Source organism: Haemorhous mexicanus, chromosome 8, assembly GCF_027477595.1.
Source record: "Haemorhous mexicanus isolate bHaeMex1 chromosome 8, bHaeMex1.pri, whole genome shotgun sequence".
In the NCBI taxonomy this organism is placed as follows: domain Eukaryota; kingdom Metazoa; phylum Chordata; class Aves; order Passeriformes; family Fringillidae; genus Haemorhous; species Haemorhous mexicanus.
In genome coordinates, this window is record NC_082348.1 from 22,244,158 (window position 1) to 22,271,449 (window position 27,292).

A 27,292-nucleotide genomic window follows, 5' to 3' on the forward strand; every position below is an offset into this window, starting at 1 on the left:
TCCCAAGGCTAGTTAAATCTGCTTATCACAGCTGAAATATCGAAGAAAGTCTAGCAAGAGTTCTTCACCTTTTGGAACCTCCTTGAGTGATAGCTACTTGAGTTGACTCAAAATCAATAGGTCTAGCATTTAGACCTGAAAGGAAGGGCAATGAGCATAGGTAAGGTTTGCCTTTAAAATTTTTCATGAATTATAAAGAGTGGTGGGAGGTTTTTAAACAAGGTAAGAGTAATTTCTTTAATTTTCAGGTTGAATGAGAAGCTGCTGCTTGACAAAATGGGGAATGTCTTGCACATCCTCTTCAAATGAAGGTTTCTGACTGGGTAAGATTTGTAGTGTATAGTAAAATGTATTTAACCCCTATTTCCTTCTAGGCTTTCCTTTGACAGTCTCTTGATATGAAGGGAAACCATAAGTATTAAGCAGCAAATATTCCAGCATATGTCATCCAGTGTTTTCCTCTTCTGGATGAGCACTGCTTGCTGGCACATTTCCTATTCAAGAATCTTCTGTTCCTGGCAGATACAAAATTGCTTGGTGTCCGAGGTCAACAAGACAAGTTGATGTTTTGAAATAATGTGTTTTGGTTGCTGGGGAGTGTGCTGGGGTGGGGGGAAATTGTTCTATGCCTTGTCATGGAAAGAGGTGCCGCAGAGAAACCCAGGAAGGCAGTGACACTGAAGTGGTTCTTCGGTTCTCAGCAGCTGTGACCTGCTGCTTGCACCCGGTCTGGGAGGGAGCTTGGTATTGGTGCAAGCTGGGATTTCCCTCCTAGGTAGTGCATCTTGATTTACCAGGTGATGCATTTACATGTACAAATCCAAGAGCTCCCTTTCAGATTCTGGGTGCTTTCAGGCAGGGTAACTGAGGCTAATACTGTCATGATACCCAGCTGAAATCACAATGGCATTTGTATAGGCAAATGGAATAGCAATTAAAAGTTCTCATGCAATCTTGGTTTTACACAGACTAGGACATGTATTAAGTCTTGGAACATGTATTATTTCCTTTTCTGCATCTTTGATTGTTACAGGTCCTTCTATAAAGTACTTCAGCATCTGTTTAAACTTCCAATACATTTCTGAGCCTGTGCATTCTTAGGAAGTCAATTTCTATTTTAGTGTTGGTTATACTTCAGTTGCTCTGAAAGTCAAATGCAGCCTGCCTTATGAGAGGCAGAGGCATGTTCACAGATTGTTTCAAGTACTTAGACTTTCTACCTGCTGCCTGTAGACTCCCAGAAAGTAATTCCTGACTTTGTAATACTGAGTTGACTAATTTGGAAGTAACATACAGAGACTTTCATAAAATTAGAAGCTACTTAATTGAAAATCTCATTATAACTGCATGTACTTTTTAAAAAACATTGAGACAACTTTGTACTTAGCCAAGGTTGAGCCTAAATCTGAAACTGCAGTACAGTCACATTGCCTTAGTGTAATGTGCCAGCTTGTTGCTGAGATGATGAGCTTGCTTTCTTAAGCCTAGAAGTGGGAAATGTGCTCTGCCTGGCAGAGCTCCTGCAGGCATCCGTGCAGCCACAGGTAGTGGGGAACAGCATTGCCCCTTAGGAACAAATTGCACCTGTGGTGGTCTTTGAATTTTTTTTAATAGTAGAATTTTGACAATGTAACAAAATTAATTTTTAACAAAAACTTTGTAGTTTGCCTTGGTACTAGGCCTGTGTATAGAGTAAAGCTCTACCTTTCCTTAATATGAGAGGATTCCATGTTGCTGTAGACTTGTTACATGCACTGGGTGGGTCTTTTTGCACCACATACACAAATTGATAATCACTGTTAGAATTATTTTCACAGTTTGATTTATAACACTCTTATAAAGATTAATATACTTAAATTCAGTTATTTATAGCCAAATCTGTTCAGAAATAACTTTGACCAAAATAAATGCTTTCTTAAGGGAGTACTAGGTCAATTGTATCTCTGTCCAAGAGGCACTTTGAAGAGCTAAGAACTTCATTTTATGGCCATCTGGCTTCTGTTGAAAATAGCAGCTTTAAATGGAGATAGGGATGTGAAGATGCAAAACTAACAGAGCATTGGTCTCTAAGCTACAGTTGTACTTACTTGAAACAAAAATGGTACTTCCAGGTAGAGAAGGGAGTTTCCCCAAAAGCAGCCCAGATTGATGGAGGTAACTATGCTATTACATTGAAAGCATTGAAATTAAACACAGCATCTTAACTTTGATATCTTTTCAATACTTAAAGGTTCCTCATCTTTTCAAGCATTGTGGATTGTGTGATGTTCTGATGTGCTGTCTTTGGTTCCTTGTTTAAGACATTAACGTGGTTTTCATGTACTGTCTACACTGAGGTGGAATATTCATAAATCACTCTGTGGTCTCTGACAAGTGTGTGTATCTTAAAATTGTGTGGAGCATGTAAGATCTTGAATATCATTGAAATTTGCATATCTGATGGATGATTCTTTTTCTGCTGTGGGTGCTACAGGTTGACATCTCTCTCTATTAGCTTTTCCTGAACTAAAGTAATCCAAGTATCTCCACAGAAGAAAAAATGGCCTTTGTGAAGAAGATAATTCTGCAAGATTGGAAACAGAATAAAATGGTATTACTGGCAAAGACTTCAAGAGCAATGGTGCTAGTGTGCTGATATCTTGAAACTTGTGGTTAAACAAGTTAAAATAGCATGGAAATTTAAAATTTCAGTATAGTCCATAATGGATTAAAATTTGTTAAAATAATTCAATTTTGTATCAGAATAAAGTGTATATTGTCAATGACTTACAATCTAAAATGCGTTGGCATCACCTTTTTTTAGTGCTGTGAAGAACACTAAGTGGTCTACAATTATTGCAACACATTTTCTTACAGGATTATCTTTCCAACTTGAGACTGCAAGCCAAAAACCCTTGGTTCAGGCCAGCTTTTCAGCTTTATTCTTAATAGTTTTAAAATGGGATGTTTTGATCAAGAAACAAATGGTCTCCACGTGGCAGCTTGTCAGTGTATGAGGTCAGCAGTGTGAGGCTTTTGACTTGGCAATGTCACTAGTCACTCAGATTTGGGAGCACACTGTACCTCAGTAATAATAGTAACAAAATGAAGGTTATAGTTTGCAATCTGATAGTTTTATATATATGAGTAATGTGGATTTTTTTCTCCTAGATGATACGGGGGGGGGGTTGATGTGAGAGCAGCATGCACTGTGGCGATGATGTGAAGAACACTGGTTTAAACTGAATGCAACTTGTCTCAAACCAAGTTACTTTAGACTGATTCTTCACCTGATGAAATTCAAACAAGGCTGCTGCATTAACTGCAGGTTTTTTGTTGTTGCACGTTTGTTTTGGTAATGGAAGAAGTGTCTTTGTATTATGTTTTAGACAAATGGATGGTACAAATACAGCAGTGCCTACAAAGGCTATAAGGGTGCTGTTTGCCTTTGGCTTTCACATTAGAGAAATTAAGGAACAAATCAAAGTGCAGGGCAGGAGTTTACTGAGATGTCTGTTTTATAGCCAGTTTGTAATTAAAAGTATTTATAGTGCAGCTGTAGAGAGAATTTTCTCTGACAGACATTTGATAGTGTAGTTAATGGCAAGGGGAACCCAGGAGTATTTTAGGTCCTCTGTGCTTTGCCATCAGCCCCTGCCTGTGTTTGAGTTCCTGTGTATCAGTGTTGACTGTCTGGGGCCATGGCTGGGTGTGCTTCTTGATGCCTATGCTCTAAAATAGCCATCTTCAAATATGGATTAGTCCTCTTGCTTTAAGTGGCAGCAGTGTCTTGCATTCCCCCAGTGCCCACCCATAATATGGACCATCAGGGGTGAGAAAAAAATCACTTCAGATCAAGCATGCCTTTGAGAACTTGCACAGGGATGAAGTAGTTTTTAATGTTCAGATCAACATGTCTTACAAATTATACATTTTTAGCATTGAAAAAATCCAAAACAATCAAGTGCAATGAATTCTTTTGAGTAGTAAACAAAACCATGCTATTTATTTGCCCATTTTTTATTCTTTTATAAATCATAATTTAAACTCCACAAAGCTTTTCAATTCACTGAGCAGAGATACCAAACAGGGCAGGTGGATGGCTGCTAGTATGCAGTTTTCCATAAGCACCAAAGTAACAGCAGGGAGAGGTGATGCTCATTGACTGAAGTCAGAGGCACAGTAGTGTATTTCTAGGAGAATTGTTCAAAAGCCTACAGAAATTTTAGCTGGAAAAAGGCATAATGCTGGCAATGCTTTAACAGATTTTAAATGCCTTTGGAAAAAAGATCTCATGAATTTACATAGTGTTCAAGGAGGAAAACAAAAAATGTGAGTTTAGCATAGACTTGAAAGTTTGTGTTACGTGGTCTTTCCAAAGGTTACCGAAATGAAGCTGAATGAAGCATTGGTAATGCTGACACTGCTGTGTGATTGATAATTATGCTACAGGAAGACTTAGCTTTGGAAAACTAGCAAGGATTTCTCTCCTTTAAGGAAATAAATGTGTATGAAGTAGAGTTAAAAAAGTTTAATGAGCTGATGAGGCAAAATCAAACACTGAGTGTCAACTTTTTACTAAATTAATATATTAAATATAAAGCAAGTATAAATGTGCAAGAAAAATAGGGAACACTATTGCATATTTATAAAAAATATAAGAAGCCATCCTGGTTGTCTTGCAAGAAATTATATTCAGAAGGCTAAAATCATTTATATATATATATAAAATCTATGAATATAACAATAGATAGGAACAGTATATAAATATGGCATATTTAAATATTTACATATATATGGAAACTAGTCAAAGTGGTGCTATAAGAAGGAAATGTCTGTTATAAAGTCAGATTAAAAATTTTGTATATGCCCATCTGCATTATGTGATTAATTTTCAACTTGCATTTTCCATAAACTAATTACCAACTTTAAAATTATCATTGCATAGACTTGACAAATATTACTTAATTCTGCATTCCACCTCACAGTAAAAAACTATCATGATGATACAAAACTAGTAACTCAGAGAACAGGAGCCAGCTGAACTGCCCTTCAAAGTTTAGTCCCTGACTGCCTGCTCTTAGGAACAAGAAAGACATTGCCATCTCTAGTTTGCTGCAGTGAATATTCACTAGGAGAGTAAGGCTTCCCATCTTCATCACGTAGCATGCTGAAGACCTCAAGGTACAAGGTGGTGAGTTGCTTTTTCATTTGATGAAGGCTCCTGTCATGCTCTCCTTTTTCCTTAAGCAGTTTTTCTTTCTCATCTTTTAGGTTACTCAAATCATGCTCCAGTTCTACTATATTTTCCAGTTTTCTTTTACGGCAATTTTGAGCAGCCACTTTGTTCTTGCCTCTCCTGCGAATATCTCGAATAAGTGTAAGCTGGGCTTCATTGAACTGCTCCTTAGACATCATTTCGCTGAAGTCCGCAACAGGGAGATTGATGATTTTTTCAACAGGAAAAGGGATCTGCAGAGCTCTTGCTCTTTGCTCATCTCTCGTGAGATGAGCATCAGGGCGGCCTGGAGGTTTATCTTTTGTGAAGGGAACTTTGGGTTGGCCAGGAGCAGGAGGGGGTTCTTTCTTTGGCGTGGCTGTATGTGGCAAACTTGTTTGAGTGCTCGGCCCTAAGGAAGAAAACACTTGATCCTGGAGGTGCAAAGAGTACACAGCAGCACTGCTCTGCAGCATACTTCCAGGAGTGCTATCTGTGTCTTCCATTTCAGAATCGCTGTAACCCAAAGTCTTATCTGCATAGGCAGATGATTCCACAGAGTGTTCCGGCGATGCTACGCTGGAACTTGCATTCAGTGAAATACCAGAGTCAGAATCGTTACATTCTGCTCTGGTCCCTGAGTAGTCACCATTAAAAGCTTTACACAGTGCAAAGTCAGAAAGATCAATAGGTTCACTTAGAATCTCTGCCAGGGATTGACTGATAGTGTTCGTTGCTGCTGCATCACCGTTCACCTTTGTATCAATAAACGTGGTGTAGAAATCCTCACAGAAATCAGGGTTTGAAGGGGATGTGTCATTTAAAGAGTTCACACTCAGCTGGCTGGTGTCTTCTGGTGGCAGAATGCCCGAGAAGGGGCCCTCTATACCATCCAGGAAATCTGGACTGCAGTTAACATCTTTTTTCAGCATGGGTAACGAGCTGCAGTAACTGCAGCTGCTGTGCATCTCTGCTGGCTTGGTTTCAGGGCTCGTGACTGTGCTCACCTCAGCCAGGTTATCATTTTCAATGTTCAGGCACTAGATGGGGAATGCAAGGGAGAAGTTGAGCAACACATCTGCAATTGAGACAATCCTTTTCTACAACCCAAAAGCATTAAATAGCAATCAACATGGACATAAAGGGGGTTTATAACACTGTTGCAGTCTAGATGACTACAGCACCCTTGTGCTATGAAGAGGCAATCGAGGAAGATGACAGGTACCAAAGCAAGGGCACAGCACAACTTGTTCTGGACAAAGCATTTTAGAGTAAGAGCAGAGCCTCTCAGGCTCAGAGCAAGATGCTGAAGACACCCATTCCAAAGTGTTCTGGAAATTGCATGGAGCCCTCCTGTTCTGGTAATTGCTACTGGGGATCCTGGAGCTGCCAGGCCTGAACTTCTCACAAAGCACCACTGCTAGAAATGGCACGAGTACAGAAATGTAAAATTCCTGAATGAGACTTAATGAGCATGTACAGCAAACAATGACTTCTAGCACTATTACTCTCATGTCACGGTTCCTCAAAGCTAAGATTCTTCTAGGCTTTACTGAATGAAGGAGCTTTCAGCACAGAGCAATGTAATTCTTGGTGAAGTATGAAGAGTGGTAACATGGAGCCAGGCAAACACATTAGTTCAGCTGGCTAACACCAGTGTGAGTGTCAGACTGCTCCACTGATGGGCTTTCACTGGCTACAAGAACAACTTTATAATGAGCTGGCAGTTGCCTAACTGAAGCTGAAATAAGCAAGCCTGCTGTCCCTCAGGAATAACTTAACTAGAGGTTGTTCATGGCTTAAGCTAAAATTTTCAATGTGTGAGCTCTATTTTTCCATTTCTCTGAACATAATTTGTAAAAGGCAGTGCCCTCATTTTAATTTTTTTTTTTTTCAAGAAAATTATTCAATTACTATTCAGAATTACTACAATTCATTATTTTGGTTTGGTTTCTTAATTTTCAACATCACTGCTGCCTCTTCACAGCCAATTGCCCTTGTTGCTTATGTGGGGCCTTTAAGCCTAACACAGTAATCAGGTTAGAAAACTAGAAGAATTTAAAAAATATAAAAAGACAAAGGGAAGAGGGAGAACAGCAGGAAAAATTCAGCTCCTGCCAATTTTTGCTTTAGTTTTTTGGAATAGGATTCAGATTTATGGGCACTCCACCAAGCAATCATCTCTTGTATTTACAGCATAAAGTAGGGCAGCAGCATGCTAGAAAGCATGATGACATCCTACAGTAATATATGTGAAAATAAATTTATTCGATTTTATAATCAAATATAAGGAGAACAGAAATATAAACATAGGGTAAAAATCCCTACATATCCTCTGTATTAGCAAAGTGACCCTTTTGTTCCTTTGAAATATCCAGTTCATGCACATTACACAAGTTGTTCTTGCTGAGTATGTATGAACAGCATTCATATAAATACACCTCTTGTGTACCTAAATATATATTCTACTGCCAGCTTTAAAAAACCTTTTCCTTAGATAAAAGTTGAATGCAAAAGTAACCATATTCACACAACTGGACACTGCCAAAAAGCCCCCCAACATTTACAGGAACACTTGTGAAAACAATTCCTGTTGTAGATCCATGACTCAGAGCTGTCCATTTTTGAGCAGCTGCATTTTATTGATGGTCATGCTGTATCACACAGAGGCAAACAGTGACTTGCTAAACATGAGGGACTCCTGACTGAAAGTGTTTTATTAAGGCTTATCCATAAACAACTCATTTCATGTTTCTACATGTTTTTAAATATATTCTTTTTGAAAAAAATAAAGCTTATATTGACTTATAAACACCTTACAGGTGTAGAAACCAAATTATAGTCAGCATCTGTTCAGATGCTATTGTACTGCCTTCTCCAAAGTGCTATAGTCCTCCAAAAATAAGATGCTTTGTTTTTCAGGTGCTTGTTATACTAACCTGTAACTCTGAAAGGGACAGTAATTCTTCCCAAACTTGCTCTATGTTCTGCATATTCTCTGCATCAGTGGGTTGTACTAGATCAGGGGATTCAGGTGGCTGAGTTTGATCAGAAGAAACAAAGGCTGGGTTGCTATTGACCTGAGCAGGAACCAGTGACTGAAATGCAGCTGAAGAAGCCTGAAGGGTTTAAACAAATAATTAAAAAGCCGAACAAAACAATGATAACTAAAAAACCCACTCAAAAAACCAGATGTGCATTTTCCAAAGCAAAAACCTAGTTTTTGGAGTTCTGCACCATTTCTGCAGAACAAACAGGTGTTTCTTAAGGAAAGCATTTTTTTTAATATAATGGAATATTCTAAAAATAGGCTCAAGCCTACTCACTGCTTTACGCCAGCTGGAACCAGCTTGAGGAGAAAACTCCGATCACAAATTAGTCTTATGGTGAAGACAAATCTTAGTCAGAGAAGACATGAGACTGACCCTGTGGAAAACCACCCACGAAACCACTGAACTGTGCATTTTTACCTCATGCTCATCTATAAATGGGAATGCTTCTGCCAAGAGCTGCATACAATCATCAAAGGACAAGGCCTCTGCTTCTGGTTTTGAAGGCTCTGTGGTCTAAATAGGAAAGTTACGAAAAAAGGTTACTGCATCTTTGAGTAACAGAAGATCTTCCATTACAGCAACACATGCAAATTCATTTTAGGCAGCCCCTAGCATTATGCCTTCCAGTGAATGGAAGTGGGGTTAAACACACTCAAATCACTGGGGTTTACCTGAGAGAAGGCAACGGGTGGCTCAGTATTTTCTGACTGAATGCACTGAGCTGGCTGCACAGGAACAAATTCACCTGTCTCTTCGTCTAACTCCAGCTGAGCCAGCAAGGCTTCCTCCTGCTCTTTTTGGAGCTGCTCTTGTCTTTCCTTTTCAAGTTTCTTCTGCTTCTCGAGTTCATACTCCTTCTGCCGCTGCCTAGAATCAAAAACTTCACGTCTTGCCCCAAGGTCTATATCTTGCCTCCAAAGGATGTCAATCAAGTTCATGTCCTGCAACAGAAATGCTTTTTTTAAGCAAGTTCCTCCCAGGCAGAACTGGTTTAGAACAACAGCAAAGCTTTAAATCTCTGTGTCAAATGGGTAGACTCATGTAACTGAAGCTTATTCGCTTAATCCTACAAAACTGCCAAAATAAAACATGGCTCTATATGACCTTTCTGAAGTGTGTGATCTGGTGGTTTGCTTTCTGTGGCCCACACAGAGGCTCACAGAAACCAAGAATTTATGACAAGTGGTAAAGTAATACAGGAACTAGCCAGAGGATAAATATATTTGGTTTTGACTTGTCTCACAGAAAACATGAAGATACAGAGTGAATTTGGCACAAAGAAAGTAATTTTTAAGAGAAAAGAGAGAAACTGAGAAGTTTGACCATGTAAATTTTTTTCACATGCTCTTGTAAAACTGCAAAAACTGACTAAAAACATGAGAGAGGCTTCCTGAAGTAACTATAATAGTAATACATACTGCAAAATGTATTTTGGAATATTAATGCTCCATTCTGGTATTACTCTTAAAGATCAGCAGAACAGAGCTTCAGAGCTGCAAGAGAATCTGGTTTCAGAGACACTGAGTGACATAACATCACCAGCACTAAAGACAATTCTAAAGACTGTTATAAGAAATTGTAATTTAAAGCATAGTCTGTGTTGATGTTCTAAATGTGGCTGGTTTGGAGCAGCTGAGTATAAACAGTGGTTGCAGGGTCTCAAGTACTGTTAATGAGTTGGCCCCTGGCTCATCACAGAGTCCAAATGGAATTCTGCTATTTAGGAAAGAGCAATTGCTTAATACTATTTGCTATGGCTACAATTACTTTTAATTTATTGCATCAAGGCTTTTTATGGGGGGGGGGGGGGAAGGGCTAGGGGGTTAATAGATTCTTTTGTTTTAGTTTTTTACTGTTCAAACAGTCAATATTCTTAGGGCTGAAGTCTAGAGTATTTTCTACTATGAAGAAAACACTCAAACTAACACTCAAAATGTATCAATTTGTATGCCTGCTGATCCAGAATTTTAATACTTGCTAGCCACATCTCTCAGATGGGTAAATGCCAACCATTTAGCTGGTGCCTGGAAGTTTTTGATTTTACATCACGTTTTATTGTGCTTAAAATTACCCTTCAGGGCAGCATGTGAAACTAATGTTCAGTGCTGGGCATCCTCATCAGATCAACCCTGTATAAGTAATACACCAAACACAGCATTTCATTTAAACAGAACCTTCCTAATCCACTCAGCAGCTCTACACCCAAGATAAAATTTTTTGTCATCATATCAAATTAAAACATTCCCTTCCTTCTAAAGGTTATTTTCAAATAGAGAAGCAAAGTAACCTGAATGCCAGCTCATACTGCCATTCAACATGATCACGTCTGTACAACAGCCATGGCAAAAAGCTTTAGGCCAAGTCCACATCTGAACAAACCAATTCAGTGTCCTCATTCCACATGGCATGAACGACTTCTACTAATAACTAAAAAAAGGTATTTTTACTAAAATTGGGTAATTACATAAAATATCTTTGAGTAACACAATGCAGGCACTTCCAAATCTAAAACATATTTAATACACCTTGCTGGGAGAAACCAAACTCGGTTTTAATGGCCAGCAATGAAGAAGCTGAAATTATTACAGTGGCTGCCCAAGACAATGTTTGGTCCTTCCAGATTGGCAGGGTAAAATGAACTAATTAAGTTCTGCAGTAATTGCAGATACTGCAATATGGTAGAGCTTCATTAAGGGCCAGTAGTTTACCAGCTGCTCAGTGTCTCCTCCTGCAGCAGATCTGAAAGTGTTTCCTAGTCTCTGAGCATTTGCAATATGTTCTGGATAAAACTGCAGGATCTGGATTTTAGGGCTCACTTCTCAATTATTCATTTGCAAAGCACCATTAAAAATGTGACTCAAAGGATTTTTTTGTGCATGTGTATGTATAATGCACAAAAATATCAGAACTGGTGCTCAGTTTCAGGTTAAATCATGAAAAGCAAAAGTTTTTCTTTCTGTAGCTACAGAAGGCAAAACACATTTTCCTTAGGAAGAAAATCCATGTAGCCTTAGCACAAAAACATAAGACCCAGCTATTAAGATTTTCAGCCATTCTAATGGCAACATTCATTATCAAAGTAAGTAGCTTTGGGTGCTGCCTCCTTTGTGGGATGAGACATCTCCTAAGACACCAGCTGACCAAAGAAAATGCTGTGGCACTTTCTGTGTGCAGCAGTCAGTTCAGGATTCTTTCTTGAATGAACATGCTTGCATACTTATCAAGATTGTCAGGATCTTGAGCTGTTGTTTGACAAATACAACAGTACTGATTGGCTCCTGTCACTATTTTTCAAGTGACCATATTTAGCTCAGGGTCTTATCTCTAGTAGAGAGCTGAGCTTTGCCAAACAGGGCCTTGCTCTACCCTGGAGGGCACTGCTTGTCAGGCACACTTTTAAATTTTATTTAGTTGAGCTACTGATGCTTAAAACCAAAAGGATGAGTTGTTTTGGTTTTGTTACTACCATGTAACTGAAAAAGAGCCCTCCTGTTTTCAGTTTGAAAAGTTGTACATAAATACAGCAATATTAGTCTTAACTTTGAATAACAATTCAACTAATTACTCTTAACATAAATGGGCTACATGGAGGAAGTGTTCTTCTGGTCAATATGCTGATATACAGTATCTAACAGCACACTGATATAAATATTAACCTGCCACTTAACACTTATCTATAATTTCAACCAGTGCTTTTTGTAACACTTCCCTTTTCAAGAAAAAAGAGTATTCTGGTCATTAGTCCAAAGCCTCAGGTTAAAGTTAAGGGAGTCAGCGTTGACAAGTGATTCACTGAGGAATGAATCACAACCACAAGCACGCGGTAATGGCAAAGAACTCTTAAAAAAAACCTCGCACTCTAAAGCAAACATTTTGCAATTTTGTTCCTTTAGCCTCCCCACAGTCTTCCTCTTTATTTCACTGCCCCGTCCAACACCAGCACACACATACACACAGCAAGCATTCCACCTTAGCTTCACCACTGAAGCAACTTTCCCCTTCTACTGTGGAAGTATCCCAGATGTAACTGTGAACTCCATGCCTGCAGTGTTAAAACTAAAGGTACTAAAACGTGCCCTCCTCTCCTGTACAAGAGCAACCTGCTGGTTTTTAGATGCCTCAACATGAAGTGCTGGTCTCAGAAAGACTCATTTGGAGGGACAAGTGAGCACAGACTGGCCTCTAAACTGGAACACGTGCACCAAGAGTCCTGTGAAAGATTCATCTGACCCAGAGCCAGGCTGACCACTTCCCTGAATATCAGACACATTTACTGCAAAGGCACAGCCTCATGTGACAGCCTCCACAAGCACCCACTTGTTCTTTCCTCCGTTGTGCAACTTCTTGGATTGCATCAGAGGAAATGATGGGCTTGGCAGAGCCAAGGGGCCGCAGGAAGAGCCCGGCCCGTGCCCAGGAGGGATTGCAGCTGCAGCTCAGCGCTTTCCCTCTGAACACCAGCGCCTCGGCCGAGGCAAACACATTATGGGATTCAACTTGTGGATTACTGTCATCCAATGCTTCTAACTTTGGAGAAAATGGTATGGGTTTAAGACTTTTCCCAAGCAGACAAACAGTGATTTGATTTTGGTTGATTTTGGTTTGATTTTCTTCACAATTTTGAAGACAGAGAAACAACTTCTCTCAACAGAAGACACGTTTGCTTTCCCATGTTCCATGTAAGCAAGAGGTGCCTTGTACTGATGGTTTGGTTTTTCCATTCATTTAGTGATATGCTCTTCCAACCACATTGATAGCTTAGTTTGGACATATAAAGGCACTTTTAATAAGATAAACATAAATGTTAAACAATTCACATTAAGCCACCATCTGGCCCTCAATGGAAATTTTCATGTTTTAGATTTACATATCAGCATTTGCCATCTGGGCAGAGTCTGTTATACATTTTATGAGAAAATCTCTGACTACATTGTAAAGTTTGACAATTAACTCTTATTGCTCCTAAGCAAATGTTTGCAGAAGCGTAAACAAAGGAAAGAGACCCTGTTTTCATGTTACTTTCATGGACTGACTTCCATGTTTTAAACAAAATGCTAATCTTTTGTTTCATCCCTGTCTGGTTATCTGACTTGTTTTAGTGTTGCTTGGAATATGAGCCATTTACAGGTAGCCCTGCTAGAATGGAAACATCCAGCAGCCCAAGTGTAAGCAGAGAAACAATCTCAGCACCTTCAACCCTTTGTAAGCTATTCCCTGGATACAGAACACATTGTGAGGTTTGTGCATCTACTTCTCCAGTCATGCCATTTGCGCCATAAATTGAGATAACACGAGCAGAATCTCCCACCAGACAAGGATTTGTTTTCCTTTCCCATGATCTGTTAGCACCTGACCCCACCAAAAGAGATGATTTCCCATGCCAGCAGGAGTCAACAGAAGAGCAACAGAATCAATGGCTACTGCATCCAGCAGGGAGCTCAGGCCAGCACTGCACAAGGAGCAGGGACGCTTACTCACAGAAAGAAACAGGGCAAAGTATCCCTCACTTCTTATCCTACCACTTATGTTTTCCAGAAAGTGAAGGGAATGAAGAAAAAAGCACCTTACATTTCTGCTTTAATAAAAAAATAAACGTGTTGGATGTCAGACAGGCTCAAGGACCTGAGACACTTCAGGACAAGAATGAAAAGGAAGCCATCAAGTAATAAGGCAAGTACAAGAGGAGCTTGTACTGGCAGCATCTTATCACTTAAGAGAAGCTCAGTGGAAGCAACAGCTGAAGGTTTTCACCTCATTGTTCTCTGGAGAAACTGATTTTGTTCAAGTCGTTTTTAAGAATTATTTATAAATAATTTAATGTTTTCAGAAAATCTCTGGTATCTCCATACCTACTGTTTTGTTTTCTAAATATTTTTCAAGGTAAGTTTCTTAATTACAGCTTACAATTACAGAAGAAAATTCTGGACACATAAGCCTTATGTTTAAGAAAGCACAGAAAGCAGATAAAGTTAGCCCAAACCCCAAACTTTTTAAAAACAATCAAGAAGAATGGGGGAAAGGGAATGACAGAAGTTACTTACACTGGTGGGCAGAGGGGTACAACTGCAATTTCAGATGTCTGAATTCAGGGTTTGGAAGTGTGACAGAACAGACAGCTGTCAAATAAAGCCACATGACAGCAACCTGAGATTTGTGAATACACGAGGTCAAATCCCTGACTGCCCTGCAGAGTTGTCTGCTATCCCATATTTTTCACCAAGACCTTCTGAGAAATCTGGAAGGAAACAACGTGCTTGGATGGATGGAAGGGGATGCCTTTTTTTTGTCTTTCATACTTGTGCCACTTCACACTGGTGTGACTGTACTGACACTAAACCAGTATGTTTTGACACTACACCAGCCTGCTTCTCTTTCTTTATGACCTTCCCTCTTCCTTGTCCTAAAGTCTTTGGATGCCTGAGCCACAAAACACTCTTAAAGCCCTGGCAGGCTAACTTACCTAAGAAAGGACTCAAAATTGGTTGAAAACCCCTAGCTTTAAAGAAGTGATATTGCAAGAGAATTTTCACTCCCTGTCTGTATAAATAAACCTGTTAAATGCTGTCCATGCATATTGGGACATTCTTCTGCCCCAACACAGCCAGATAACATCAGTTCTTGAAATGTTAAGTCTATGTATGCAAATTTCTATTTTCTCCTAACACACATCTCATATTCCAGACTCTACCTCCCACTGTATTACAGCAAGCTATCTTAATAAATGTCAAGTTGTCAGGATCTACACTTATAAATTAGATTAGTTGAAAATTTCTTGGCTGGATTGTCCAGCATTCCTAAGAAAGCTTCACTACAAGGCTCGTCTAAGGGCATTACTCTGACAAAGACTGGGAGAAGTTCTGCCTGGCTGGAAGTACAATTCTGGATACTTCTCACCCATTCTCCCAACCCTCACTCCAGAAACAACTGCTCTGAGAGGTGGATTATTTATGTATTTTACCTGAAATGTCATCTTCCAGGAATGGTATCAACAAAGGCTAATTTTGTAAGTTATGTACAGCTCTCAACATGATGGTTTTCTTGAAGGCATTCCATGGCAAGCAAGCTTTCCAAACTGCCAGGGAGAAAATACACCTTGTAAAAACAAGGTATATATGTATTTTGACCCTGTGTAGTGAAAAGGCAAGTTTCTTTAAGCCTGAAGAACATAAAATGAGCAAGAATGTAACTGCAGTAAAAAATAGCTGATGAAGGCTGTTTATAGTCATTAATGTACTAACTTTATTTCAATTCCAAAACCTGCAAAATCCTAATGGTAGCAGTAAAGCAAGACCAAAGTAGGTAAAGGAAAACACCTGTATCATAAACACAGCAAAGAAGAGAAAAAGAAAGGACACACAACAGCTTACTTCTTCACTCTGGCAAGTCTTCTCTTATTCTGCAAAATCAACCAATCCCCACCTCCCTGACACTCCTTAAAATACTGGGCATGTGCAAGTGCCTCCCAGCACTCCCAGCCTGGGGCACAGCAGCAGGAGCACCACTCTCCTCTCTGGCTCAGTCTCATCATCAACAGTCAGAAACAAATATCTTTGTCCTTTTCCCACCACATCTGGTCTGCTCTGAGGTGACCATTTACAGTACAGATCAGGGGACTCTTGCTCAGTGCTGCAGATCTTTCTGCACAAGACTGTTTCATGATCTATCTCAGACACTCCAGAAGCAGCTGTGCTTTTCTAAATTGTTTAACCAATACATATTTGAGATGGTGGGTTTAAAATAGTGGTTTAGCAGGAGTTTAATATAGAGTGTTGGTTTCCAGAGGCTGAATGGGGTCTGGACTGATCCCACCTCAAGGTACTTAAAAAAATTGAAATCCCAAATCCACAGTCTCATTTGCATGGCTTACAGAAAGCAAAATCTTTAGTTTGACATTGGTACGTATTTTCTTTGTCCAGAACCTGATTTTTCTAAGTTATCCTCTAGTACTGAGGACCAGATCTATCATGCATTGTTATCTGCTCCAAATTCCCTAATTTCTACTTTAGTCATAAAGACAAGACAGAGTAAGGTCTAACATGGTGAACTGATTACAATAAACTTTTCTTAAATAAACTGAATTATGCCCATATTTACAAGTGCTACCATGGCTGCTCAGAACAAGCTAAAATTGGCCATGGTTGTCATCCCACTTCTTCAAACTTAGTCCTAAAACTCTTGACATCCCAGAGTGCTTTCTGAAGCATTTGTATCTAAAGCAGTGAGCCATACATGTTTTCAGAGCTTTGCTGTTTTAGTTAAATGGGTTCTGCTTTTCCCTTTTCAGTTTTAATTATATCATGTAAATCCAATTTTCACTTTTCCACAGTATATTTGGCTAGTAGTGTTGCAGTCCCTTATACTCCAATTCTGAATCCCTCTTTCAGCTTAACAGAGTTACTGACTTGCTATTTCTTTATCTTGCATCACCAGCATTACAAAATTAAGTCAATAAGCACAAAATAGTTAATATGTATTCAAGTTACAATCTATTACACAAGCTGCATAATGAACTTGGGAAGCTGGCAAGAAAAGGGGATTGTTTACCCAGAGTGGGTTAGTCTATTTGATTTTGCTTGATACACCAACTAAATTCTGCTGTGCTGCCCCAACAAGTAAAGAGAGTGATTCTGCTGTGGCTGACTTTCTAGCTGCAGTCTAATCACCATGTACTGCACCACATAACTCCATTCTGAAAGGTATTCAAACAGCAGCCATCTCAGACCAGCTCTTCCTTAAGCAAAATACAACTTTAATGCCTTTATTTTTGTTTGGAGGGTTTTTTTCCTTCCCAAGTTAAAACAGCATCATAATGAAACAGGCATTTATTGAATTTTTTTATTTATAAAACAACAAAACCCTATATGTAAACAAATAATATGAGAAAACTACTGCTGATCTTTTAACCACAGGAATACAAAAGCCTTTGCATCCCACTTTAGTTTAACAGGTAACTGTTTTTCAAATCCTGTAGGTTCAATATAGAAAATATTATCTTTAAGCTATTCTGCTATACCCAGCCAAACATGTACTCTGCAGACATTGCCACAGGATACTCACTAGTTTATACACAAGAGGATTTGTTTATAACAATGGCTCAGTCATCTGAGAAACATGATCCAGTCAAATCATAGCACATTCTTCTCTCCAATCAAACAAATCAGGAAGCAAAATGAACATAGGAACAGAGAAAAGAACCTAAAAAACTGCAAATTACATGAGTTTGTATAAATCTTGGGTTATAACCTCTTAGCCACTATTTCGATTTCACACCCTTCAGAAAAGCATGTTTCAAACAAACACAAAAACTGTATGTTTGAGGGCCCATATATTCTCCAGGATTATATCTTTCTTGTACTACACGTTTTCACTGCATTGGCATCTTAGTTTAAAATCCCCATTTGCAGCTGTCGTTTTGCTGATGGCTGGGCAAGTCACAGGGACAGTACCAGCTGGGTCATTACAGCTGCAGCACAGCCTGGATGTAGACATTGCCCACTCTAACACGTCTTGTCAGCTTCCACCCCACTCATCTCACAGGCAACTTACTTTGTTATTGTTGTTTGGGGACCAAACTACAGTGGCAAGCAACTGGAGTGCCTGGGTGATTTAGAAAGCAATGAGCTTCACCCAGTGTCCTGCCAGCACATACTCAGCAGCCTCTTTCAGAAACACAGGCAGCACTGTGGCTGCATCAAGGAAATTCCACACAAACACCTCAGCAGCCAGGAGTACTATCTCAAGACTAAAAGCTTAAGAAGAGGGTTATATTGCAGGGAACAGTGTTTGCTCCAGATGTGCCTACATCTGCCAGAGTACACAGGTCCACAGTTCCCACTGAAGTCCGTGGGGCACAGGTGTTAAATAGTGAGTCAGTCCTGCAATTAACATGCCCTTTTCACATACATAATCCATCCAGACAGTGCTGGGAATTCAGTCAGTGCACAGTTCTCACTAAACAAGCAGGGTGGGAGTTTTGGTTTTTTTGAGTGTTCAATCTCTGATACACTTCTTATTTAGTTTCTGCAAGGGGAAAAGAAACCAAACCCAGAAAAGAGGCCAAAAATACATTGCTATTCAACTGCTCACCACTGGGCAGTACAGAATCATAACAGATTTGAGAAAGGGATACCCAGAAGGACACATTTTAGCTGTGCTGGCAATATTTTTCCAAAAGAGTAATTAATGGTTAAATGGCACTGTGAACTTAATGTGACACTGCAAACAGCCTTCATTAGTGACATACTTCAGTCAAGAATAATACCATTCAAACGTGCACTATTGACCAAGAACTCTCTGCCTAAATTTACACAAAGCATCACAGAAATCATTATTTAATTTGCTTGAAAAGCTTTTCCCTTTTCTCTAGCCACACCAAGATACTTGAGTTATCCTCTATCCATGGAATGAAGCAAGGGTAGATTTTACTAATTTTCTTAAGCACTTGTAATCCACACATTTATCTGCAAAAACCAAGCTTCTAGAAATCATCACCCCCCACAAAGGCTTCAGCAATCTCTTTCACAAGAAGGTCCTGCAAAGATAAACAACTAAATCAGAAAGCTCAGGAAGGGCCAACAAGTCAGGCATCTACATGTCAATTTATCATTTCTGTCCAAAATGACAGCTTTTGCTTAAAAAAGGCAAACCCACTGAGGAAGTGAACAATAACTGGGCAGAAAACAAAAGCTTTGTCCATGTGCTGCATCCCAACCCTCACTTTTCAATTTATAAATCCTGAAAGCAAAAGGATCTAATTCATCTTCCAAGGCATAAACCAGAACAGGTAAATGGTTTTATACCTCTTGCCAAAGTCATGCTCAGTATCTTCAAAAGAGCAACAAAACTGCAAAACTCAACCATAACTAACTGTCCTTCTGTCTAAATCAAGAACCTCCACCGCCCACCACTTTCTTGGGGCTTTTTCCATGTCTGTCCCCTTGGAGTATACAGGAGAACTAATAGCCCATTTTATCAAAAAACTCTCATCCCAAGCTTCATTCTAAATTTAGATAACTCCATGGGTCTGACCATAGTGACAGTTTCAGAATAATCTGAAGCACTCCATTAACAGTTTTATTATTTAAGTGGCTTCCATTCTTCACTTTGCTGACAAAAATACACTTTGAGAGATGTACGCACTGGGTGTCAGCTGAGTGAAGACTCCCAAGAGTGGTCAGCACAGACTAGACTCCTGAAGTGACTGATGATAAAGGATTACAAATCAAGCCAGAAAAGATTCCATGGCACTACAACATTTCACTGGGCCACAACAACTCATACTAGTTGAAGAACTAACCTGGTAACGTTCTAGTTCAAATACTAAAACCAAAATAGAAAGCACAGTATCAGGAGTCACTGTGCTGTAATTCTCTGTTACAACCATGTTATAGCTGTGACACAGCTGTAAGACACATTAATACGATCTGCATTTCCATAGCCAAATAATTAAATTTAAATAATTTGGAAGACCAGCTGTCAGAAATCATAATTTAGATTCAAACATAAGTTCTGGTTTTCGTATTATGCTATTTTACTAGCAGCATTTTTGTTAGGGACTTTTATTTTCATCCTTTGGCATCTTAAATCCTACTTGTTGCAAAAGTTTACTCAGGTTTGTTTGATTTCTTTTACAAATATCAGTGGGACAATCTTCCAGAAATTCCTCAGATGACACAAATCTCAAAACCCATCTACAGAAGAAACACAGCCAAGAGTGACTATAATTCTGTGTCATAAACCAGAAAACATGTCCATGCATCTCACGTCAAGTAATTCACAGCAGATTGCATCAGGGTCTACAGTACACTTGTATCAAGAACGTGACTATATTATCTGCACTGGTGCAGACATATCAGTGACTCCTCCTGTGACAGTGGTGAAGTCAAGCATTAGTGTCACAAAACGGGGTGGAATCGCCCTACTGACAGGTCTTGGATGACCTCTGCTGCTACAGTCTCTGTGTTCTTCTTCCAGCCATGAAGCATCTGAAATTCTTACCCTCCTGAGCTGAGCTGCACCAGCCTTCAGAGCCACCCACTCATCCCTGCCACCCTCTCTTGTCCATTGTTCTGCTACCCAGCTGATTGTGGAACACATCATCTGGTCACATAACTGCATGCAATCCAACTGGAAATACCCTGATTTAGAACAAAATCCAGTCTTCTTACCCAACAGCATGTAACTCAGGCAAGCAGCTCCTGAAGGCAGAAAGAAGAAATGATGAAGTGCCCCCGCCCAGGTGGCTGGCTGCAGAGCAGACATTAAAACTGGCCCCTCACACAGGGGGAGCAGGCAGCATTCCCAGTGGCAGACCTGCACCAACCACATGCTGCCTGGGAATTCTGAATGGGGATCTCCCAATGGGGAGCCCAAGCAGCACAGGAAGCTTTCCACTCTAATTACAGAAATAAGTAGGAAGATACTCATTTTACCACAAGGTTTCAAACAAACAAAAACCCCATAATCTTTTTATCACAGCTCTTTACAGCAAAACGGTGGTGATGACCTGAGCAGGAAGCGAATCAAAGTCACAGCAACTTTTCACATAACTCAGCTGTTGAAAAGTCACTGCTTTAACATTTTGTAGGTATTAATTTTCAAACACAGCAAATAGACACACCCTTAATCATAAAACAAACCTCCTCTTACAGGCACACTATCAACCAAGCTCCTTCTGAGTCAATTTCCCAAGTATGCAAACTTGGTTTCGCAAGCTGTCTCCAGGAGAGGAATTTTTGTTATACTTACAAGAGACAGCATGTAAAATCAATACAGCAAACAGCAATTAAACTTTGAAACTGCAAGACAGAAGTGGGGGCATGGAGGGAAAAGGTGGTATCTTTACATTTCATAGCAATACAGAAGATACTTCCTTAAAAGGTTTCAAAGAGATGGTTTCAAACTGATCTTACATAACTCTGTTGCTGCAACTTCAATCTTAAAGGAACTTTGTTTCCCTTTCTCTTCTCTTTTTTAACTAGATTGCTAATAATAATACTGCAGGAGTTAGGCTAAAAGTCTAACTGCAAGACATGTACAACATTGAGTGGTTTCAACTCCCTCAGTGCTGCAACAGCATCCACAACTAAGACATACCTTATGACACGGTTTAGGTTTAGTTTACATTTAAAGATACAAAACATTAATAATCATCTACAGTACCTTCCAAATAACTCTGCTAAACAAACACTGTTTTATATTCCTTCTTCCCAGTATAAAAACTGCAGCTAATCAGGTCAAAATCACAAATCTGAACTGACATAATAAAAAACTTCAACTGTAATTGCAGCCACATAAGTATTATTTCTAAGCTATACCCATTTTTCTAGAGCTTTGCCACTTAGTACTTGTGCTAGGGTTTAGTAATATACTACTGAACAGCAATTATACTCTGCTGGTAGGACAATGCTAACTTAACTCTGACCTATTAACAGTCTTATTATTTCCTAATAGCTTTCCAAGATCTCCAGAACAACATGTCAAAAATCTAAGTATTTCAAAGTGAATATTAAAGTGAATATTAACATATAAATTAAGAGGCAAATACAAAGCCAATGTATTGACATGTAACATGAAAAAAATCAATGTGTCACTGAAACAGAGAAAATATTTCACCAAGAATTCAAAACGGCAAAAGACAGAAAACAGAAGATCCTTCATAAGACAAATGCTCCTCTCCAAAGCAGTCAAATAAGTAAATTTTATCTGTACTAGATGTTGTTACAGATTGCTTGGTTACCCAAATTAATATTTAATTTAAATGCATGGTGCCAAATTAATACTTAATTTAAATGTATGGTTCTGAGAGACTTTGCTTCCATTTAAAATGGCCACTGTTGGGATACCCATGTCAAAATAACACTAAAGGAATAATAAAACAAGATAATATAATGGGGAATATTATTTTTTAATTTCCTTATTTTAAATAGTAAAGAGAAATTAAGAAATATGTATCTATAAATCACAGATACAGAAAAATAGGTGTTGCTCTGATTGTTTCACTACTGTGCTGCACAGAGCAGTATCATGGCTTTTTTACTTTAGAAAAGCTTAAGTGCTATAAGAGAATTAAATTCTTAAGTGCTGTAAGATAATTAAATTCTCGCTGCTGTCAATTAATACATGACTGTCAGTAGCTTTGCTTTTCCCATACAGAAAGCAGTTACTGGGTAGGAAAGCTAAAAGTACACAATGCCTGTCTTGCATTGAATGCATTTTCCAGTATCTGTTCCAGATAAGCCTTCCACCGTTTTCAGCAGTTTTATACACCACAGACAGCATTGCTGCCTTCAGTTCTTACCGCTGGTTTAATTGTTTACCTTAATGAAACAAATATGCCATAAAAGAATTGCAGTTGAGCAACCCTGAGTGCACCGTGGTTCACTGTATATCAGTCATCCTTGGATAACACAAATCCAAAGCCATGACTTCCAGCTCCTCCTCCATGACTTCTCATTGGTCATATTGAAAGACTTGCAGAGGTAGCAAATGAAGTGTCTTCAAACCAATTAAATCAGTTTATTGCTGAGAAAGGACTAAGCCGACCAAGGGGTCATATTCTTTCCCCTTCACCTAAGCAGCATTCTGTGGCACAAAGTCCAACTTTGGTATAATATACTGGATCAGAAAACCGAACAGACTTCAAACCCTTTCAAGTTTTCTAGGAATGTGCTGCATTAAAATAATAGGTTACTTAGAGTTGGAATGAGATGGAGGCCAAAGCAAACTTTAACCAGGCGATTAACCCAGAGACTTTGCAGGACTTCTTGCTGGCTGCAACTCAATCAGCAGGGGATTAATATTTAATTCATGCCAATGGGTTACTGCCTGAACTTGTACTGCACTGGCTTCAGCCAAGACAATCATTGGAAATACATCACACTTGCACAAATTGGCCTAAATTTAGTGAATGGTTTAGTAATTTTAAAGCTTATCCTTATAACTGTAAATAGTAAAAAAAAAAGAAAGAAGGAGTGCTCAAGATACAAAAATCAAACTAATTTCTTCACAATGAGTCACACACCCAGTGTTACAGGTATGGGTACATGTGGCATCATTTGGTGGCATCTTCATCTGGACTTTCCATATTTTCTCTTTCTCTCTCACATTCACCCTTTTCTGAGGCTGCAATTGACTCTTGTCATTCTCTTTATAAAGTCTGCTGCATTCCAAAAACTTTCAGCGACAAACTCCAACAGCTTTCACCGTCTTGAACTTTCTGAATTCTACTGAAGGAGCAAATACAACAAAATTTTACAACCATGTTTGAAAAACTCTAGAAAGAAATAGCATGAATTGATTTTACTCAAAACAAATACTTCACTTGGGTCCTTCCACTTCTACTGTTCCTCAACATCACCTCACAAAGCCCAGCATACTCCACAAAGGTATCTGACATTTTTCTAACAAAATAAGTATGTTCAAGATGCTATTGCTACATTCATTTCAGTCAGGATCACGGAAGTAGCAGTACCAATCAAACAGGTATTTTTCCGCTTTGCAAAATTAAGAGGTAAAGAAAGCAAAAGAAATCAAACCAGTATTCAGGTGCACAATAGATACAATAATCATTTTCAACCATTTCCTTGTCTTTCAGGGTTATACATAACCTACAGCATTCTTATTCAGGATGAGTAACATCTCTATTTTTCCAATTAAAAAAGAAAAAGAATAAAGTAAGAGACAGAAAGGCAAAACTTGTTCTTGCCCATGAACATTAGCGGGAAGTGAACACAAACCTTCCTAACCACCCACACAGTCCTATAAAAACATCTCAACTTCTTTAAAGCACACAAGAACAGCCAGCTGCCTTCTGCTTACAATGGATGTTGTTTTTTATTCCAGTTTGGTCTCTTTCAAACATTCCCCAATAAACGTTTATAGCCAATCTCTTCTCTAACTTTGAGTGCTAAATATGAATTTCTTCAAGTCAGACAGTCAGGTTTTCTGAGACACAATGAACTTGCACTTCCCCCAGTTTCCAATACAACTCTAATTTCTTGGCACATTTTAAAGACAGGCTACAGAACAGGATTTATATGATGGATATTTACTACACTAATGACAATATCCAATTAGCTGCTCCCCTGAATGGATTGACAAGATCAGCTCCTGCTAGGCTACATTCATTTCAGCCAAACATGCTACATTGCATTATATCTAACAGTGGCTTAACTGAAAGACAGTCTTTCGTGAGTTTTGAAGGAAAGAAAGCTCTACCAATACAGCTCAATAGCAAGGTGAACACAGAACTACTGGAAATGTCAAAATAAATGCATTTTTACTTAAAGAAGTACTTGTGATACTCTCTCATGTACTTCCTCCAAACTTGTCCTACATTTTAGTAGATAATATATTCAGGAATATGGGCATTTCTGAATTTCATCCACAGAGATACATATTCCTATTCAATAATGTTATTAAATCTCATTATCAAGAAACCAAAAAAAAAGCCAACCCAACAACCCAAAAAGCTAAGACTTGCTGCCAGCCCCGAGTGGGGTACCTGTTCGACTTTCCCACAGAATCTACCCTCACGTGGAAGTGAGAGGCTATTAGAGAATGAAAATAAACCCACTCACTTGACAATTTAATGCAGCAGATCAAGAAAAAGAAAAGTATGTGTAATTCCTCATTAAAGCCCTCTATACTGAAGAGATCACACTAACTGAGCCGGAGAGTCTTCAGGACAGCTCTCTAGGTAGAAAAACCCTAATACACTAGAATGCACACTCAATTATTTGTCCACTTGGCTTTGCCAATTGTTGCAATTAGTCTTACTTCCAATCTAGTGCAACCCACAGTTTCATTGTGTTGGAAAGGGAATTCTTTTTGCCCTCTCGTTGTGAGGCTCACAATTTAATAACTGTCTTGCTTTTACAAGGTTACAGAAAACACTTTCAAAAACTTCACATTTCCTGAAGAGAAAAGCTACTAAGTCCTGCCTTCTCAAGTGTGATTTGAAACATCCAGATCACTTGTTCCACTGCAATCTTTTTTCTTGGATGGCTTGAGGTCCATGTAGGCAACATTCCATTTCACCTCTGCACACAGAAGTGCATCCTCTTTCCAGGCAGAAAGGTACAACAAGGGATTACTTTTTACAGGAATTTTGCAGGCAATAGTTCTGCTAACTCTCCCAGAAATACATAGCTGAAAGTGGAGGTTTTATATTCTAGTTAAGGAGTTTGATCAATCCCTACACACTCACCTTTACTGCTATGACTGTTGCTGCCAGGCACATAAGACACTAAGAAACCCTTCCCATCTGCTGGCTTGCAAAATCTAAGGGGCTAAATGCACATTGCATCCCCCTTGTTTATTTTCAGTGAACATTTTATAGTACAGGGTATGTGAATTTTCCATTTAATGCATACACTTAGGCCTATATATGTCAAAGATGATGATAAGTTGCTATCTAAAAAACACACAGCCTTTTCAGGCTAGGTCTGCAAGAGAAGCAATCAGCAGCTGCCGAGCTCAGATAGGAAAAGTGCAACAGGTGGCTTAGTAAAGAGGGCTTGACAAAGTAGGCAAATGAGTAACAAAAGTGAGGTTTCTGGAAGAGAAGTCACAGTGGATTGGGGAAGAAGGTACAGAATCATATACTCAGGAATTGGTCTGTTAAGAGTACCTCAGGAATGAGGCAGAAAGTGCCTGGATAATACAGGCAAAACCAAATTCACAGGGTGCTTACGTAGCACCAACCAAGACAGTGATTTCTGTTGTAGTATTTGCCAACAAACCGAGGAGGCAAGGTGGAGGTCACGGCTGTGCTACCCAGGGCTAGAAAAACAGATGGGCCAAGCAGCGTTACAAGCAGCCCAAGACTCGAAAGGAACTATCCAACGAACAGAAAAAGGTACATCCAATACTGCTGAAGTCATAGCACCTGTAGGAAGTACTCACTTACATATCCTAAAGTGTGGACAGCGTTAGAAGAAACTCTACTGCATAGCATACACATACCAACACACACTAGAAGAGCATCAGAACACTTGAGACTTAATTTTCCAGTATGAAAAGAATTAAAGCAGTTTCCAGAATAATTTTTAAGTATTACTTCTTTAAACCTAGCATTTCGTTGATAAGGTATGCTTCTATTTCAAACTCCCAAGAAAAGCACAATTATATAAATTTATAATGGAGCTCAATTATGTTTTCGGTTATTCACACAGCTCTTGTACAACTAGTTTGTAACACAACAGTACTGAATTCCCCCAGGCTTCCAGAGAAGGGGCTCCACAGCACACGAGTACAAACCACAAACACCTCCGAGCCTCCAGGACACTCGCCCTGGCAGAGGCCGCTCCGGCTCCGCCTGCTCAGTGCCCGAAGCCGCACCGGGGGTTTCCAGCAGGTGGAGATGCCGGGGCGCCCCCCGGCCGGGGCATCCCGGCTCGGGCTCCGCGTGCCAGGCTGATCCGGACCCCAAGGCGAACCCGGAGCCGCCCGTGGTTATGCAACAGCCCAGGAGCGGGCCCGGGCCGCAGCAGCGGCGGCGGCGGCGGCAAGCGGCGGTAACTCACCCGAGTGCGAAGCCGGAGCGCTCGGGCCCGCCGGGGGCAGCGACTCGAGGCTGTACCCGGCTCGGGCAGCCCCTCCGACACCGGCGCCTCCCCAGCCGCTCCCTCGGGGGCGGCCCCGGCCCCTAGCCCTGCCCGCGCTCCCGAGGCTGCGGGCGGCGGCAGCGGGCGGCCCTCGCTGACCCCGGCCCGGTCCGGCCCCCGCGGGCAGCGCGGCCCCGCCCCTACCGTGACTCAGCACGTTCCGGGGGGCGGGCCCGCGCCACGTGCTCCGCGGGCTCGTGACGGGCGCCCCGCCCCTCACCCTCACCGGCCGGGCCTGCCCGCGGCCGTGGCACCGCTCTCACCTGCGCGGCGGCGGCCGCCTCGATCTCCATGGCGCGGGGCCGGGTCAGCGAGAGTCGGCACGCGAGTGCGGCGGCTGCTGGCCCGGTACCGCCCGCCGCTTCCCTCAGCGCTGTTTGGGGACGGGGCCGCCCCGGGACGGCGGCCGCCCCCGCGCTCCGCCCCGGCCCGGC

At 40.3% G+C, this 27,292-nt stretch overlaps 1 protein-coding gene across 3 annotated transcripts; it reads right to left on the reverse strand.

Annotated features, from left to right (window-relative positions):
• Nucleotides 1-3,844: 3,844 nt before the first annotated feature.
• NFE2L2 (NFE2 like bZIP transcription factor 2) lies at nt 3,845-27,268 on the reverse strand. Of its 3 annotated transcripts, none has more exons than XM_059853173.1 (5): nt 27,122-27,268; nt 8,922-9,191; nt 8,668-8,763; nt 8,137-8,316; nt 3,845-6,237 (listed from the first exon to the last, which is right to left on the reverse strand). In XM_059853173.1, exons 1-5 carry the CDS (start codon nt 27,149-27,151, stop codon nt 5,032-5,034), a joined length of 1,782 nt encoding a protein of 593 aa, XP_059709156.1. In that variant the 5' UTR covers nt 27,152-27,268; the 3' UTR covers nt 3,845-5,031. The 3 variants fall into 3 exon arrangements, with proteins under 3 accessions (XP_059709156.1, XP_059709158.1, XP_059709157.1); XM_059853175.1 differs by lacking the exon at nt 27,122-27,268 and adding an exon at nt 26,778-26,955; XM_059853174.1 differs by lacking the exon at nt 27,122-27,268 and adding an exon at nt 14,292-14,347.
• Between the last annotated feature and the right edge of the window lie 24 nt (nt 27,269-27,292).

What these genes read in the sequence shown, in the direction of transcription:
- NFE2L2 (XM_059853173.1), bottom strand. Translation starts at nt 27,151, where the DNA reads ATGGAGATCGAGGCGGCCGCCGCCGCGCAG. An exon ending in AGGCGGCCGCCGCCGCGCAG is followed by an intron (nt 9,192 to 27,121) that starts GTGAGAGCGGTG and finishes TTTCTGTTGCAG; the next exon opens with GACATGAACTTGATTGACAT. An exon ending in TGTCCCTTTCAGAGTTACAG is followed by an intron (nt 6,238 to 8,136) that starts GTTAGTATAACA and finishes TTCCCCATCTAG; the next exon opens with TGCCTGAACATTGAAAATGA.